This window comes from Neopelma chrysocephalum, unplaced genomic scaffold, assembly GCF_003984885.1.
Source record: "Neopelma chrysocephalum unplaced genomic scaffold, ASM398488v2 Primary Assembly neopelma1_84, whole genome shotgun sequence".
Taxonomy (NCBI): domain Eukaryota; kingdom Metazoa; phylum Chordata; class Aves; order Passeriformes; family Pipridae; genus Neopelma; species Neopelma chrysocephalum.
In genome coordinates, this window is record NW_020897746.1 from 8,361,945 (window position 1) to 8,379,673 (window position 17,729).

Genomic DNA, 17,729 nt, shown 5'->3' on the forward strand with positions numbered 1-17,729 from the left:
ACTTGCAGCCCATCTCTGGCATCTTTACACCAGTTCTCAGTACTTCACACTAAACTGCTTTGTCTGCAAAACTAATGTTGCACAGATGCTTCTCCCTAGCAGGAAAAAAAAGAGAAGTCCTATATAGTGAAATTTATAACTTAGCTTTACCTCTATTTGCTTCAACTTGGTGGCAGGTGTGCTGAGTGGTAGGGATCCCTTGCTGTGAGGCTGTTCTGGTAACAGGATGTATCCACGTTCTCCTGGTAACAGGATGTATCCACGTTTCTTGTAACCTCTGTGGGTGGCCCTAGTTCATACTGCCACGCTCAGTACTGAGCTGGGGTGAGGAACTGATGGCTCTTGGCTGCTCAGGTACCTCATGGAGTCCTGGTTTTCACAGTGGTTGGGTGCCACCTGCACTGCTTGTACCCCAGCCTGGCAGTCCATGGGGATAACTAACGGGTACAGTGTGTTCCAGACTGTCTTAACCAAAATCAAGTGCATCTGCCCAGGGTAGGTCCTGCCAGGCCTCTGGTGGAACATCATCTCTGGGATGTCCAGTCTCGGGTGGTTCAGCACTCTCCCCCCCCAGTTCTGGTACAGTATATATGGAACAGGTTGGCATTTCCCACTATTTCCTTAGACTTCTTGCTGACTCCCAATTGCTCCTTCAGGGTTTCTGGACACTGTGCAGTGAACCCAAACGGAGCAAACTCCAAGCTGGTTTTAGTACCTTCATAGAGCACGTGAGTGAGTTGTGTCCCCTCTCAGTAGCAGTACAGCCACAGAAATGAGTGTGTTGTGAAGGTTTTTTCTGTCACTTGATACTGCTTTTGTGTAAGTGGTGTGAAAGGGCTGGGATTACTGATCTTTTTCAAAAGACAGGTGGTGGCAAAATACTGATGTTGAATTTAATTGGACAAAGTGAGAGACTGGTAAGTATGTGCATCACTTTAATGCATGCAAATAATAACATAACTAGCTTGATTTTATAGCATTCAGTTTACAAAGAAGATTCAAAGAAAACATGGAGCAAACATTTGCATCCACTGGGAACCTTCATATGAACTGTGTGCTTCAGCAATGGATCATTGCACATATCTGTAATGTGTAACCACTTTGTAACAGTCTCTGATTAAAAGAAGTTAACCACTGTTTCTGTGTGGTATTTTTTCTCTTGTGAACCTATGTAAGTTATTATTGCAAAAAATGTTATCGTGTGAATAACCTGGCACCAGCTTTTTAAATGTCTGTCAGCTGCAAAGACTCGCTTATGTGAGTGTTATCTTAAAACAAAATGGAGATAAGCAAGAGAATCCTGACTTCTTAACTGTAACTTCCTTTTGCTGTTGATTTGCTGTCTTGCTGAGCAGACTTTACAAGGAATTTGACTACTGAAGTTGGAAGAGTTGGGAGAATGTGGAGGAAAAGTTTGCAACAGTGTTTTTTTCATAACAGCTGGTGGAGCAGGTGTGCTGTGAGGTGCTCTGTTCTAAACCCTTTCCTAGCAAAACCCTGGAGAGATGAGGTAGCTTGGAATGTGTGTCCTTGTACCTTGTGTAGGGGATGAGAATGGATTGCTGTGCTGGGCTGGTTTGGGCTCGTTTAGCTACCACTTTACTCACAGATTAATTTCCAAGAGAGTATTAAAAGGAAGATCAATCCATATTTTAATGCTGCCTGGAAAAATTGATGGCATTTTGAACAGGGGATGTGTGACGGGGAGATGATTAGCACTGAGTAGAGGAACCTTCAGGGAAGATGCTGCTCTGCACAAGCTCTTTTTGTCCTCTGGCCCTTTTGGCTCCAGGGAAATCTGAGAGGGCATTTGGAAGATGGGAACTGCTTTGTCCTAGAAGCTGGCTGGAGCAAGGGGGGTGGTGTGTGGCTGGTGAAAGCCCTCCCAGAGTGAATGTGACTGGGAAGGAGGGGTCTGTGCCTGCTGCCCTGGGAGCCTCTGCAGCTCGTGTGTGCAACGTGGGACCCCAAGAGTTCATCTGTGAGTTCAGACTTTACATCTTGTTTTTTCTGCGGGCTGTGGGGGGTGAGGTAAAGAGTTTGCATCCAAGCTTTCAGTTTCTTCAAGGTAGAAATGGGTATATTTGAAAAGACTTCTGTAAGTCTTTCCTTCCTCAAAGAAGAGACTCAAGCATCTCAGTGGTGGGGCTACAGAGCAAAGCTTTGCTACCTGCAGAGTAGAGTTGGGTGTGTGCAGGCAGGAAACAAAGTACAAGACAGACCCTCTGGGCCAAGCTGGTGTTAATTTTTCATCCTAGTAACAGTTTCTTTTTGTAAACAAAACCTGTGCCTCTGCTACAGCATTTGAGCAGGTTGTGTATCTGTTAAGCAGCTTTTCAGTAAGTTTGCATGTCCTGTTTCTGCTCTGGGTTGAAGCCATCCTTATGCCCCATTCTAGACTAGAAAAGCTGCCTTGGCCTAACTAAATTTTCAAACATACCCCTGTCTCCTGCATCAGGGCTGGGGGGCAGAGGGGACTTTCTCTGGCCCTCCAGCTCTCTTGCTCCTGCCAATTGTTTCTGCTCCCTGAGGCCAGAAGGTAAAGGCTTGGACTAGATAATAATCTTTGGTTTCATCCTGTTTCTTCTGAATTCACAGTGGCTTGCAATTCCTTTTACAGTTTTTGACTGAGCCCAGATCTTGTCTGAAGTTGGAAAAGCAAATCATACCTTGCTACTGTTAGAACCACATCTTCAGGTAGGGTAATAAAGCTCATGTAGATATGATAATTTTTCAGAAAAGATGTTTATTAGATAAAAAAAGTTATATGACAGATTTTCTGGCAATTTTAGTCACAATATCTTCTGTCAAACAATACAAAACTCCAACCATATCAGGCAGCTTTATTATTAGAAACTAAATGTGACATGATCATTGTAAACAGTGCTAAAAAACAAACTCTTGCATTTCTCAAAGAATGGGTATAAATTTAAGACTTGTACTCTATATACATTTCTTGGATGATAATGCAAAAACATTTCACCAAGTGCAGGAATTGTTTGGACTATGGACTCATAACAGTGCTTACAAATAATCTTTTATGTTATCCATGTCTTAACTGCTCGTGTCTCTGCACCCCACCCCAGGTACAGATATATCTAATAAGGTAATATTTACCCAGAGAAGCAGTGGAGTTAGATAAAATTTGAGGCCTGTTTTTTATCAGATCTGATGTTTGCAAAGTTGGCTTTAAAACTGCTTCTCTGCTGGGTGTTGGCTTTGCAGTTGATGGGTGGCTCATTTCATCCACGGCACGTGTCAGTGAACGGAGTGTTACAGCCAGAGCACCGGGCATGGTGTGAGTTCACTTCTCTGCTGCTGATTCAGGAAGAAAAACATTACACTGGACAAATTCTGTTACTGATCAAGACCACCCAGAAATTAACTTAAAATCCTAATATATGAGCTGAGAAGAAAGGGATCCCACTAGACCTGTTTTGTTCCAGAGCTCAGTTCTCCAGATATTGGGAGGGAAAGAGAAATAGTGAGTCTTTGGCAGCAATTATTGCTGTCTTAAGGTTGAAATCTTGCTTTCTGTGGCTCCAGAACTATCAAAGGCTTGTCTCAAGGTACACTTTCCTAGTAGGTTTCAAATAGTTAACTGTGGTTTTCTTGCTCCCTGGTGCTCAGCCAGGGCAGTCCTGTTTTTGTTTCAGATGTGTCAGCAGACACTTGCAGTGCTGTATGTTCTCAGAGCACAGTTGTTACAGTCCTGCACCCCTTAGGTTCTGCTGCAGGCTGCATCGTTTTCAACCTCAATATTGAAAGCAACAAGCCCGTTAAATGAAAAGCCTAAATAAAAGGTCACATTTTCATTTCCAAGGGGCACTGATTCACGATGGAGTGCCAAGATGGGGAGCTTCTTTTTGTGACCATATATAAACAAATTTCTGTCCTCGGTCCAGCCAGAAACTCTTTTGAGACTGTCACGAATCTTGGGAATATTCCACACAGTTCCATGTAGCCACTTCATTCTCCTCTCATCTAAGGGCCCCGTAATTAATTTATCAATTTTAGTTTTCTGCACAATCTTACTTAAGCCATAACCTTTTCCCAGAAAAAAATGGGTGTAAATTCTTCTCTTCCTGGTAGGAACATCTTTCATCTTGATGTCATAGAAACGTTTCAGGGTTTGAAGGGCTGAAATTAGAATTTCATCTTTATCTGGATTACGATCTTTATCCAATGCCTCATCTGGCCAGTATAGCAAGGTGAGCAAAAAATAGGCACTTGCTGGAAATGGTCTTTTTGCTTTGAAGAATCTTGTACTGAGCTCACGAAGAGTTTGCAGTGGAAGAAGTTTGGCTGATCCTGGTGCTAAGCAGGCTAAGGTGATGTGGCACAAAATATAATTGATCAGGTCATTGTCCTCCAGCCTGTCCCTCAGTGGGTTGTCTGGATAGAAACTGAGGATCCTTTCTAGCTTTTCAGCTGACCTGTTCTCTTTCTTATCTAAGAACGACAGGATATTGGTGACATTTCCTCCACCATTCTTGTAAATGCTCATGCGTCTGATCAGCTCGGTTTCAGGGCCATTGTTGCTCTCCTCAATAAGTGATGCTGAAATGAAGTATTTAGCATATACCTCAGACTGTCTTCTCAGCCATTTTCTAGGATTATGAATTTGTTCTTCCTTTTTATCACTTTCATCATCCATGTCTTGGTTTTTATCTGTCTGGAAATAACTTAGTTCTTCTGAGATCCATTCCAGAGCATTGTACAGGTTCTGGCGCAAGCCCTTCAGGCGGGAGTGAAGCCTCCCCCATGTTCTTTTTATCTCTTCAGGAATGTAATCTGTGGTGAGGTATTTCACAAGCTCAGTGTATTCCCCCTCTGGACTTCTGTGGAATACAGGGACTGTGGACAGGAACCGGAGGAGTCGACAACCTACTTCTACTTCTCCATAAAAGCCAGCGTTGTTCATAATTTCACGTTCTGCTTTTGCAGCCTGTTGTGCAGCCCTGAAGCATTTCATAGCTTTAAGAGCAATCTCTATCTTCTCAATGACCATTTCAGGGGTGTCCTCCTCTGTCATTTCCACAGTGAAACTAAACCATTTCCTGTAGACTTGACCTTCTGTATCTAAAATAAAAGAATCATCTGGCAAATGACCTTTTGCAACCTCTGCCCAATGTTTTGCATCTTCAAATTTTTCGTTGGTGTAATTTAGCCTGGCAAGCTGCTGGGCAAAAAAAGGATCTTTTCCAAGGAGTTCATATGCAGCTTTTAAAACAGCAATAGCTTTTTCACAGTCTTCAGCTTCACAGACATGTTCAATGAATGGGGAGAAGAGCGTGTCGGTGTTGTCACCCCTGCTTCTTTTATCTCGTCGAATAAAGAGATGTTTGATAAACTTTATGAATTCTTCTCGTCCAAATCTGTTTTCAAACAGTGTGTTTTCCTGAAGAAGATTCATTGCAAGTTGACTTTGAGATTCATTTCCTGAAAGCTGATGGAGAATTTCTTTTGCAACCAGGCAGTGTATTATCCGAACAGATGAAATATAACTGGTACTTTCCCTTAGCTCGATAAAAATCATTCTCGCTTGTTCACTCAAGCGATGTTTGAAATCATATACTCTTGATGTACTCTCTGTATATGCTCCCAGTCCCAGAAAGGCCTCACAGTGTGACAGGGAAACATAGGAATTGGGTACGTAACAATTAAGCAAAGCCACGTAACGCATCAGGCAGGTGTCCGGAGAGTGAAGGTCTATGCCTTGCAGTGTGTGTGCTACCAGGTTTGACACGTACGTGGCATTGAACTCCTCGCACATCAGGACAAATGTAAGTATGAATTCTGGCTTGACATCTTTCTGCTTCAGTTTCTCAAGTTTGGCGTTGAACAGACTTTTCTCTGACTCTGTCAGCTTGTGAGTGACAGCGACTGTGTCCAGTGGAGAAGCCTTGCAGAGACGTTCAGGGTCATTGCATCGTCTGCAGCATATGAGGATGAAGTAAGGTCTGGGGGTGTTCATTTTCCTGGTTGCTGCAGCCTCCAATAACACAGTCTGTAGTTCTTCAAAGTACTCATCATCGTAATCTTCGATCAGGAGGAGCACAGGAAAACAGCAAGTGATTTCTCTTTCTTCATAATCTTTAAGTGCAAGCACATGGTTACAAACAGTCGAAGGTGGATATGAGGTCTTGATAACAGCACATCTGAAGTGCTTTCTGCTTTTCCACAGAACTTGCCGTGCTATTGTGCTTCCACCACTTCCAGGGTGGTGAAATATCTTTAGTTTGGCCACAGGGTAGTTCAGGACACTGCCTCGTAAAATGCCATCCAGCAGTTTGCTGGCGTCCTTGCACGCTTCCCGTTCAATGATGTCCCCACAGAGCTTTTTATCAGCAAGCCACAAGTTTTCCCAGATGATTTTTCTCCCTCGGTAAAAATTTTGTTCTGTTTCTTGTATTTGTTTTTCAGTCCAACGGTCTGGTTTGATATCATCACATTGGTCAGCACAAAGGATTTCAAGGGAGTAGAGTTTCTCTTCTTCCCTCGAGGGAAGGATGCACACCCCTCCAGTGGACACAGGCAGGTGTCTGGGCTGAGCTGTGGAAGGCAGCATTGCCTGGACAGTGGCATCGATGTGACTGAGTTTCATGCCCACAACACTGCGTTGTTCCAGTGTCTCAATGCTGCAGGATGCCTGAGCCAGATTAGCCCACCTACTGTAATTTTCTCTGGACTCTGCAATGCAAATGATGTACTCCATGCCATTCATCTCTGTATAGAATTCCTGAAAAGTGTCCACAAGTGGTTTTTGCACTGGTGATAGCAATAGGAAAATCACAATGAAAGACCTCTGTGGCAGGATTTCCTCACAGATACAAGTAATTACTTTCTTAAGGTTTTTTTTTTTCGTTCTAATCCATGTGTTTTCATCACAAGATTTTTCACCCCCGAGGAAGTCACTGCGCCCATTGCAGAATATCCAGCTGGTCTGATCAAACAGTTTCTGAGAGGGAGGGATTTCAGTCTTAATTTCAGTGAAAAAATCCTGTAAAAAGTAAGAACTTGCTTCATGGTGCTCTTTGTACTTGCTGCATAGCCCTGACACGTTGGAATGTTCATCAAAGTCAAAGACACAGAAAATGTTCAGGTGCATTAGGAAGTTGATATAGTTCAGATTATCCTGCTCACATCTGTTTGTGACAAGGATGTACCGCAGGGAATCATCCATATAGCTTTTGCCATCATTTAAGAGAATTGATAACTTTCTTCCTAAATCTTGAGGTATTTCTGTGTGCACTTGTGTGCTGGAGAGCTCAGCTTTTTCTCTCTGAGCATCCCTGTCTGGCACAGCCTGAATAAAGGCAGTGAGTTTGTTGCGCTGCACAGGTTCAGACTTGGCTCCTACTCTCTGGTAGAGAGCTGGCTCTTTGGTCAGGATCACCTTGCGGCTGCTTTCGTTGTATTTGGGCAAACACACTTCAAAACAGCTCTTCTTTACTAAGATGTGTGTTGGTTCAATGTCAACCTCCACCACAAACCTTTGTTCCTGAGGGTCTTTTGAAATCACTTCAACAAAAACAGGTGGGTGAATGCATTTCCTTGCAGTTTCCTGTAAATTATCACAAAAGCATTTTTCTATATATAAATCCAGTGCATCAACATAGTCTTCTCGCTTTTTGACCTTTATGCCAACGATCTGTCCGTGTTTCCAACCCTTGTCCTCAACACTGTCCATGACACCAAAGTGGATGGTGCCATTTGTTCGAATGTTCATGCAGGCTGAAGCAAATCTGATCACTTCAGAGGCAAACTTTGATTGCAGTTGCTCTTTGTTCAGTACTGCAGCAGTGGCCAAAGATTTGTATTCATGGCAAGGAACGATTAAATCAGTGACTCCTGATTCTGGAGCAAGAACTGTGTTTTTCACGTACTTGAAGTCAGCGTCCTGACTTCTGAAGGGTCGGCAGTTTCTGAGCTCCAAGACCTCTTCAGGGCTTTGAAGCTGGGCCTTGTCACACCTCTTTTGCCTCTTGCCAGAGGCAGGAGCTGTGTTGTCAGTGCTGGTTGTTCCCGTGGCCCCAGAGCTGCCTCCCCCAGCCGTGCTCTGAGCAGGGGCAGAGCTGGGAGTCACCGGGGCTGTTTGTGCCTCCCTTCTGTCAGGCGCTTCGCTGCTGGAATTCTTGGCTTGCTGGGCATTGCGCTGGAGCTGCCTAAGTTCGTTTCTCTTGCGGATTAAGATCTGGATTTGGCCTCCCTTCATACCCATGTCTTTGAGAAAAGACTCATCCAGTTCCATTAGCGCTGGACCTGTCACTTCCTCTGTGTATAGTTTTTCTGCATACTCTTTCTTGATCCCAGTAGATTCCAGCCAGCATTTGACGTGGTCCTCATCCCAGTCATTCACAGGTAATGTTTGGTAATCTAGAAGTTAAAATTATGTATTAGAAATATAAACTAAAAACGTCAACGTGCTTGACAAGGCAAAACTGACCACACTGAATGCTAGATTGTTTTTCTACCAGTCACAGTGAGAGAGCATGTCTCAACTTGTCAAGATTGTCAGCTCTGATGACAAAGTATCCTTAACCTTAATCAGAAGCAGTCCTAGGCAATGGTACAAGACTAATAAATCAGCAAAGCAGGAAACTATGAAGGAGGTTTGGAAGTGATCCTGATGGGGAGTCATAGAAATAACCCAAATGTTTTGCAGAGAAGGAATGATGTGATAAGGTTATGGGAACTGACAGGGCTGGATTGTCTAACTGGAGAGGTTTGGGCAGATCATTTACCCACTCGGGGCTGATTATTTTCTGTTAAAGGAAGGTAGCATCAGTACAAACCCTAAGATGATGTTAAGAGTACTGATTAGTTCCCCACTAGAGATGAATCCTTAAAATGCAGATATTAAAAAACAGATAGCTACATATAAAGTACAAATTTTTCTGAAAGCAATACTTACCCATTGTCTTGGGTGAGGGAAATCCTGCTGTTAATGCACAAAACCCTAGAGGGGGAAAAAATAACTGTCTTCAGATTTACAGTTAACATTCCTGTGTTAGTTCAAGCTGACTTTGGTGTTCTCCCAGTCTTCTCCCCTCCTTTTTGGTCCCAGGTCACTTCTGTGTCTCTGGAAGCCTGGCCTTGGCAGCTGTGCTGCCTCTGTACAGCTGTTCTGTGGGAAGGCAGCTGTTGGTGCTCCTGACACACGTGAGTGTTGAAGAAATGGGGACTGCTGGAGAAACTTGTGCTGCCAGCTGAGCCCTTCTGACAGCTTCTTCTGTTGGATACTGGAAAAGAGGAGGCCAATCCCCACTGCATCCCCCAGGTTCCATCCCTTGCTTTCTAGCGCTTTTTCTCACTCTCCCTTTCCCTGCCTTTTGTTCCCTCATACTCCCTTTTTTCCAGGTACAGTCTTCCCCTCTCCCTCTTTTTTCCACATGTTCTGGTGCTCACCAAAACTTCCATGAAGCAGTTCAGCTCAGTGCCCGACCCAGCAGAAGGGTTTCTGTTCAGCGCGGTGTCCTCGCCTGAGACTTCACATCCATTGCCAGGGATTCAGAGAGGGACAGCAGGGACAGCTGCCTCTGTACTGCTGGAACAATGTATAAATACACCTGCTCAGCATCCCAGCATGGGACATTCACACATCAGCCACAGCCACCCACGAGCCCCGGCCCAGCGAGCACAGGTCACAGCGAAGGGTGGGTGGTGGTGGTGGTGTTCCTTCTCTCACAGTGTGAAACCTCAGCTCTGCTGGCTCAGCAGGTGCAGGAGCTGTGCCAGCTCCCTGCCTGCAGCTCACGGTGCTACAGCAGTGCCACTCACAGCTCTGGAGGGGCAGCAGGAGCAGCACAAGGGCAGTCCGGGGTGCTGTGCAAGCAACACTTGTCTGCAGAGGTGTAACTGAGGGAAGGACACGAGCACTTGCTCCTGGGACCGCGGCCTGGCACGAGGTGAGTGCGGCACAAGGTGCTGGTTTGGGTCTGGTAGGATATGGGATGCTAGAAAAGAGCACACAATTAGCCTGTCAGCACCTGGGCAGCCCTGCAGAGGCTCTGGTGTGGGCAGGTGGCTCTGAGGGGAGCCTGTTACGGGACTGCCCTGGTGTGCTGTGGGTGTGAGGGGATCCCTCGCAGTCAGCGTGAACAGGCTGCTGGGGAAAATGGTGGGAGACATTTCCATTGATACTAGGGCAGCCTTTCCCGAGAAAGAGGGCAAAAAGTGTCCCTGAAATACGGGTCTTTTAGTTCCTCTGGTCCCCTCCCGGGGCGGGGCTTGTGGTGAATCCTCCCCCCCCCTTCCCCTGCCTCTCTCTGTGCCACAGCCCACTGTGACAGCGACGTCAGGGAGCGAAAACGAAACTTGCCGGGGAATCGAAAGTCGAGTGGAGGGGGGGCAGGGCTGTGGGTCCCTGCCCCCCCCCCCGGTTTAAGAGCAGCCGGGGGTGGCAGTGGATTCGTGGTCCCTGCAGCCCGTGTGTGCTCCAGCGGGGCTTGGGTGGGCAGGGAGGGGATGTAGCTGCAGGTGTCGGGGGGCAGAGGGGCCTGTGCCCACCTCCCTGAGCTGCTCAGACAGTCCCACTTGGTGCTGCCGAGCAGCTCTTACCGCTGCGGGATGTCGGGGGCAGAGCTGGGCTGGTGGCACTGGAGGGACAGCCTCGCTTTTCCTGAAGCCTGCTCCCAGGAAGGTAACCTGCCGGGCTGGGAATAACCCCCATCCCCCGCAGGACCCCTGGGCACAGGGAGGGCTGGAGGCTTACCTGGCAGAGCCCGCGGGTAACGGGATGTCTCCAGCGCTGTCCTGCCTGCAAGGAAAGGCTTTTCCACAGGAGGGAGGGAAGGTGCTCCAAGCTGCAGTGCCAGGATCGGGGGGAGAGGGGCCTGTCTCAGCTGCACGGGCAGCAGTTCCAGCTCTGTGTGTGTTCTGCAGGGCTCCTGTGGGTTTGATTGCCAAGAATAAAAAAAGGAACTACTTTTGAGAAAGTCCTGATGAGCCACTAAGTCTCCACCCCGTTCTGAGCAGGGTGGTGCTATTGGGTGGTACTACCTTTGCAAAGCGGCCTGAGCCCCACTGCCATGTATGTGTCAGGGTGTGGTATGGCAGAAAACGTTGTCTTGCCAGTTTTCTTCTTCCTGGAAAGCACGTGATCAGTTACCAGCTCAGCTGCACCAAAAAATTAATTTTTGGCTATCTCTGGACTGCACAGCAGTGCAAATTCTTGCAGCCATTTTATCTTACCTGCTCACCTGCCTCAGCCTGCAGGAGGTGATGGTGCCTGGGGCCTGTCACAGTAACACAGTGAGGTGCCCAGGCCCTCCAGGTGGCTCAGTGCTCACCCACCCCAGCAGCTCGGTGTGGTTCCTGCCCTGGAGCCCCAGCTGGGATTTGCAGGCAGGCAGTGGTTCAGCAGGGTCACAAACCAGGCATGTGCCTCTTTCCCAGGGAGGCAGGACAGGCTGCTCAGGCAGGAGCCTCTTGCCTGCTTGCTGCCCCCAGCCCACTTCTGGCAGCAGACCCCAGACACACACTGTCACTAAGAGCTGTGGGGTTTTAATCAGAGTATGTCTTTATTTAGTAGATTTATAAAAGAACTTTACATGAGAAGTACAAAAATATGAAATAGGATTTGAATCTTAGGTAAAATTACCATTATCTTTTTTTCAAGCTTTAGAAACATGTAACCTGCACAGTTTGGCATCTTAGGTAAATTGCTCTCATACATTATAAAACTAGGAAAAAAGCTTCCTGTAAAGTAGCTGTATGCACCCAATCATACACATTACTGGCAATAATTTATTAGTTTAAGACACAATGGCACAGTCATACAAATTCCCACTCTGTAATTTCTCCTTTAATTAGTTCCATTGAAAGATGCAGCATCACTTTCCTCTTCCAGTTGTTATCAGGTGATTAAATACAAACACAAACTCGATTAAGACTGATTTGGCATGTTTCATACCTGTACCACTTGGATTTGATACCACTTTGTAGTAAAAATTAAATAAATATAAATACCTTAAATAAATACATAGTAAAAGAACACCCAAGTTAGGTTACAGAACTCAGCATTTCTTCATCCTTTGCACACATGAGCTTTGTCACAGCTTCAGGGCCAGTGAAAAGAAATACTGCATCCTTACACACCCAGGCTGCCAGGCATGGAATCACCAGCCCACACAAACAGCTCCATGGCACCCCTTGAACACTGCCCTGGTTTCTCTGCTCCTGACAGCTCTCCTTGTTTCCTCTTTAGCTCCTTTTCCCCAGGACTCTCTCACCTCTGGCTCCGTTTTGGCAGCGTTTTCCTGCTGCTGAGGGACAGCTGATGAACACGAGCAGCTCCGGGCTGCCAGGGCTGTGCTTCCTGCACTGGCTTGTGCAGAGCTGTTCTGACCCTGTGATTTAAGTCGAGGGCTGGTCAAGCTCTTCTGTGAATACTGGTTGATATTAAACAGTGAGGCTTGTTTTTAAAGAAGGTAAACCTTGAACTGATTTTTCAAGTCAGTATTTTTTAGAACTTCGTTGTATCTGCTCAAGTACGAGGGACTAATTTTCCGGGGCAGTACAGATTAACCAGCAATGGTTTTTCCTACTGGTTTTGGATAATGAGCAATGATTCCCTTTGCAATCACTGGTGTGCCCAATGCCTCATGGGGCAGCAGTGCAATGGCAGGTTGGGATGATTTGCTAGAACCAAAGGGCTCCTTTTGCGGTTCCCAGTCCTTAGTAATTATGATTTCAATCACTGTATTTTGATTTTTTTTCTTTTTGTAGTAAAACACATAAGTTACAAAATCACATACAGTACAGGGATATTGGGTGACAGTTTTATCCAGCTTTTGCTCTCCACTTCCACAGTCTTGAACACTGCCCTGGAGTCCACGACTCCATCCCCAGGGTTCCCCGCTTTACCTCACTCCTTGGGCTCCCACCACCTCCTGATCCAGCGCAGGCAGAGGGACAAGGCACTTTTTGGAAGCTTGGTTTCCTCAAAGAGAGAGAATTCAGCTCTTTGATCCCACTTTTCCCTGCTAAAGGTAGGCCTGTGCTTGGAATGTTGGTCCCAGAGAAGAAAGCTCCATCCCTGTCCTCTCAAACAGTGTCTCCTGCAAGGCTGAGCTCTGCAGAGTCCTCGGGGTAGTAATGCTGGAACAGTCTCTCCCGGCAGCAGATGTGCATGGCATGGTAGGTGTGCAGGAGCAGGCGAGGGAACCGAGCTGTGAAGTAACACACAAAGTCCTCTGGGATGGAGCCCAGGGTCTCCTGCACTTCGGGAGGCAGTTCCCTGTAATGGTGCTTCTGTGGAGGAAAACAGAAGATGGGAAAGCTCAGTTTATGTACAAGAAGACGCTTGTAAATAGAGCTGTTGGTCTTCCTGGACAAGGAAACCTATTCTGTTGTGAAGGAGCTCAGTGCCTAATCCAAGGGATGGCACAGGCTGGCACCAAGCAGGGGGGTGTGGTGCTGAGGGAAAGGAGTCCTTTACCTTATTTCTCATGGCCCTCAGAAGGTCCCGTACTGAGCCTCCCTTATAGGATCTGAATTTTCGAAGATCTGCAAGAGAAATGACACGATTTCTTCTTGTGTTGTGATGCAGTTTTAGCTGCTGGGGTGTGTCCCCACACCACAGATCCTTGTAGGGCTGTTTCAGTACATAAACATGGACTTGAGTTTGAAGAAATACTTTACTGACAAGTAAAGGTCATGTGCCAAAACAGAGACAGTGTTATCCTTACTTTCCTGTCCCAGCAAACTGGGAACAGCATCTAACTCCCTTCCCCTCATTAAAACACTGCCCATTACCTGTCTGAAGAGGAACAGTGATGTGCTCTCTCCAGTCCATTTTCACCACTTCTCTTCCACCTCTTTCTAATTGCTTGACTATTGGACCATCTAAGGATTCTTTCTCTATCCGGTCACTGACATCCTGGAGGAGACAGTCAGGTTATTTCTAGTTTTATTTCCGAATTTTTTCCCAACAATTTCAAATTGCTGCTTCTGGCCAGTTACAGCCTGTCCTGGTAATGAAGTTAGAATTACACTTCACTCCTTGACAGTGCTTGGGAATAGGACGCAGAAGTTTCTGAGATGATTTGATTCACCATCTGCCAAAGCCTTTTTAGCACAGAGGAGATAAAGCCTCAGGTCCTCAGCCAGTTCCCACCCCACATCAGGACTTGGTGCATATTCACTGCTGTTCCTGAAACCCCCCGGCCACGTTCTCAGTCCTGTACTGCTGGAGACCTTCCTCACACCAAGGGAAGTTGATAACAGCATATTTTGGCCTTCTAGACAAGGTGGTACTGGGTCAAAGGTTGGACTCGATCTTAAAGGTCTTTTCCAACCTACTTGATTCTGTGATTCTGTGACTAAGCCAATTCCTTAGGAGCTACTCCCAGGTATTACAACTTGGCTCTTCACTCCTCACAGAAAGGCTGTGGCTTCTGAATTCAAGACATGAACAAAGTCTACAGGAGTCCTGAGAACTCAAGGAGAGAAAAGGTCACCACAAACCTGAAAGAACTGGAGCTGTTTCTCTAAACTCCAGAAGAAGGGGTGTTTCAGCACACAGCTGGCAGACGGCCGTTTCTGAGGGTCCATGTTTATCATCTGCTCAATTAAATCACGAGCAACTATGTCTTCTGTAAGGAAAAGGGCGCAGGGAAATTTATGGTATTTCTTTTGTTTTATTTAATTTTTCCTACACTCTTAGGCTGCAGGGAAATATAGCATATGTACTTTTATAGTATTTTGTACTTCACAAATTCATCATGGTCTCTACTTCCTCCTGCCCTGCTAGCTCAGGTGTGCCCTCAGAGACATGCTGGGAACAGCAGGAAGGCAGAAGGGTTGACTCAGAGACTAAGAATATCACAGTGCAGCTCTCTCTTACTCTTTAACTACAGGAAATAACTTCACAGGGTTCCAAATGTGTATCCCAGAGATGCTGTGGGGTACCATAACTGAGAACTTTAGGCCCTTTACTTCAGGAGTACCTGAGGAGTACAACTGTCACTGCTGCCAGCCTGGGAACCCTGTGAGCCACAGTTCTGTCATTTCTGTTGGCATTTAACACCGTGGGACGTTCCCTGATCTCTGTGGTGTGTCCTTACCATGTCTCCCTGCATCCAGGGCCTCCAGGCTGTATGCTCCCAGCAGGATGTTGGCTTGCCGCTGCAGGGACTTGCCAAAGGGGTGGCCACCTTCTGACACCACGTAATAGAAGACACAGCCAGCTGAGAAGATGTCCACGGTGTAGGTCTGCAAAGAAACAACCTTTAAGAGCAAGGACATATTTTTTTTCCCCCCTGAAGACTCCAATCATCACAGGGTGGTTATTTTGCATCTCGCAGCAGAAGGAAATTTCCAGAATGGCACATGGAGCTGCAAGGGAGCCTGAAGGCCCAGGCACCAAGTCCTGTGCATTGCAGGGTCTGGGCTGCTCCTGAGGAAGGGTGAGGACTTACAGGGTTCTCTTTGCAGTCCTCACTCAGCATCTCTGGAGCAATCCAGCCCTCGGTGCCCGGCACACCCGAGCGGCGGCTGAAGCTGTGCCGACCCACTGCCAGCTTCTTGCACAGCCCGAAGTCTGAAATCATGGCCTTGACCTTCCCGTGGGCATTGGGCATCGAGATCAGGATGTTGTGGGGCTTCAGGTCCCTGTGGACTGTTACAAACACCCATTTACCACCCAGGCACTCCCAATGTTTGCATCTCTTTCAGTGAACCTTTCCCAGGGCTGAACCATCGCTTGTTAAACCAAAGTGCTGACTTCAAAGGATTGTCTTCCCTTTTTCATTCCATCACCACTCATCCTCATGTTCTATATGACTTCTATCCAAAAAATGCAGCACCCTGCACTAACAGTAAGGACTAGCTTTAGTACTCCAGGGCAGTAGAATGTTACAGGGACAAGGCTGATGTTAAACCACAGAATGGTTTGGGTTTCAAGGGACCTTTAAAGACCATCTCATTCCAACCCCCCTGCCATGGGCAGGGCCACCTGCCACTAGGCCAGGTGGGCAGACCAGTATCAGAGCAGTTTCTCTTCTTTTTCCAGTTCAGAGAATGTCCCCCTCATGCAGCCCTACCAGGGGAGGCTCTCACCAATGCTCAGGGAGTGCAGGTACGCCAGCCCAGACATTGTCTGCTGCAGGACAGTGATGGGCTGTAAGCCATGGTGGCTGAAGGCCTTTTGCTCCACGTACTGCAACAGAGAACAAACCGAGTCAGCCCCAACACTGCTCAGCAGCTGCATAAATGGTAAATCCATGCACTTCACCCCCTCCAGAAAGGTTCAACTGGGTACATTGTGCCAGCTGGTAACACAGGGAAAAGAGCTTTGTTTTGGCTGAAGGTGCTGATCTCTAAGTGTCATTCAGAGCTAGAATTCTGTAGAGCACTGTGCTCCACAACAAGGGCAGAGAGTTTTCAAAATTCTGGGTGGTAGGAGGGGGAGAATGACAGAAAAAAAATCAAAAGACAACGCTGTCTGTCCTTAAATCAGTCCAGGGTTAGGGGTGTCTTCCTAAGGGTCTGAAAACACCCCTGTCCCAGGAATGTGGAATTGTCACAGAGGTGATGGTGGCAGTAACTGGAACACCCCTGTGCCAGGCACTTCAGCAGCTGAAGCTGGAGGGCAGTGAGGGCCTTGCAGGGAGCAGTTCCCGTGTCACCTCCTGCAGCGTGGCCGCGCAGAGCTCGATGGCGATGTACTGGAACTGCCGGTCCCGCTCCGTGCAGAAGTACCGGATCACGTTCGGGTGCTCGTCCGACTCCCGCAGCAGCTGCACCTCCCGGTCTGCGAAGCTGAAGCACTCGGGGAGGATCCTCTTCACGGCCACATCGCGGTTGTCAAAGGTGCCCCTGCAGGCAGCGAGGGAAACCACACCAACCCTTCACAATGTGCACAAAGCGTGGCCAGAGGAATCAGGGACCTCTGGGCACTAAACACTTCTTAGGGAAGTACAGTAAAAGTTTTTGCTGCTTAAGAAAATGCATGAAAATACTCCAGACACCTGCAGAAAGTTTCATTTCTGTTCACATTAGGTATGTGAGGGCATTTATAAAAAATAAATTAAAAAGTCCTAATACAAACACAACATTCATTGGTCTGTTCAATGCACACATTCTCTTCTACCTGTAAACAATTGTCCCTTCAGCTCCATGTCCCAGTACATCTTTGGGGTTAAAGGAAATCTTGCCAACCATCACTCGGTTTGCATCTTCATCTGAACAAGAAAAGAGGAACAAGGACTGGTTTAGGATGGGGCAAGGCAGCCTTTTACAACTGCACAGCCTTTGGGGCCAGTCTAGAAAAGTCTCTTTGCTCATGTTTAAATTTAACACACAGATGATGAAAGCAAATGAGCATCTCCACACTGGCACTCACCCTGAGGAGGGAAATACTCTGTTGACCAAATGATCCAACACTGAGAGTCAAAACACACACACAACACCTGACAGAGGGTCTGCAAACATGATGGCTCAGGGCAGTGAGAGATGAGTGGTTCTCAGCAGCCAAGCTCTTTGTAAAAGTTTATAGATGTTGAATTAAGTGCACAGGCAGACCAGGCAGGAGGGCAGGCAGTGTGTGCAATCCTTAGCTCTTGATTCCAGTTAATCATCATAATATGTGTTTTTATTTAAATGACCCTCTCCCTGGAATGGCTACAGGTTATAGGAACACACTGCCATGGGCAGCACAACCTCTCAGCTATTTGTGTAATGCAGATAATCCTGCAGAGGGTCAGTGCCCTGGAGTGTGCAGA

At 46.9% G+C, this 17,729-nt stretch overlaps 2 protein-coding genes and 1 long non-coding RNA gene across 6 annotated transcripts in view; 1 reads left to right on the forward strand and 2 right to left on the reverse strand.

Annotated features, from left to right (window-relative positions):
• Positions 1-2,732: 2,732 nt before the first annotated feature.
• Positions 2,733-9,517, reverse strand: LOC113971659 (sterile alpha motif domain-containing protein 9-like). Its single transcript, XM_027691795.1, has 3 exons — positions 9,412-9,517; positions 8,918-8,962; positions 2,733-8,379 (listed from the first exon to the last, which is right to left on the reverse strand). The coding sequence occupies exons 2-3, from the start codon at positions 8,919-8,921 to the stop codon at positions 3,722-3,724; spliced, it is 4,662 nt and encodes a 1,553-aa protein (XP_027547596.1). The 5' UTR covers positions 8,922-8,962; positions 9,412-9,517; the 3' UTR covers positions 2,733-3,721.
• A 2,211-nt stretch (positions 9,518-11,728) lies between these two features.
• The window catches only part of ERN1 (endoplasmic reticulum to nucleus signaling 1), a 32,538-nt gene continuing 26,537 nt past the window's right edge, over positions 11,729-17,729 (reverse strand). For all 4 annotated transcript variants that reach the window (XM_027691803.1, XM_027691800.1, XM_027691801.1 and 1 more), the window contains 9 exons: positions 17,099-17,189; positions 16,635-16,824; positions 16,066-16,165; positions 15,426-15,625; positions 15,072-15,219; positions 14,473-14,600; positions 13,762-13,885; positions 13,445-13,512; positions 11,729-13,257 (listed from right to left, as the gene is read on the reverse strand). In XM_027691803.1, the coding sequence (XP_027547604.1) occupies positions 13,051-13,257; positions 13,445-13,512; positions 13,762-13,885; positions 14,473-14,600; positions 15,072-15,219; positions 15,426-15,625; positions 16,066-16,165; positions 16,635-16,824; positions 17,099-17,189 (1,256 nt within the window). In that variant the 3' untranslated portion in view covers positions 11,729-13,050. The remainder of the gene's footprint in view (positions 13,258-13,444; positions 13,513-13,761; positions 13,886-14,472; positions 14,601-15,071; positions 15,220-15,425; positions 15,626-16,065; positions 16,166-16,634; positions 16,825-17,098; positions 17,190-17,729) is intronic.
• Positions 12,895-15,204, forward strand: LOC113971664. The gene is made up of 3 exons (XR_003535621.1): positions 12,895-12,995; positions 14,389-14,631; positions 15,091-15,204. It is a non-coding gene; the product is annotated as an uncharacterized LOC113971664 (long non-coding RNA).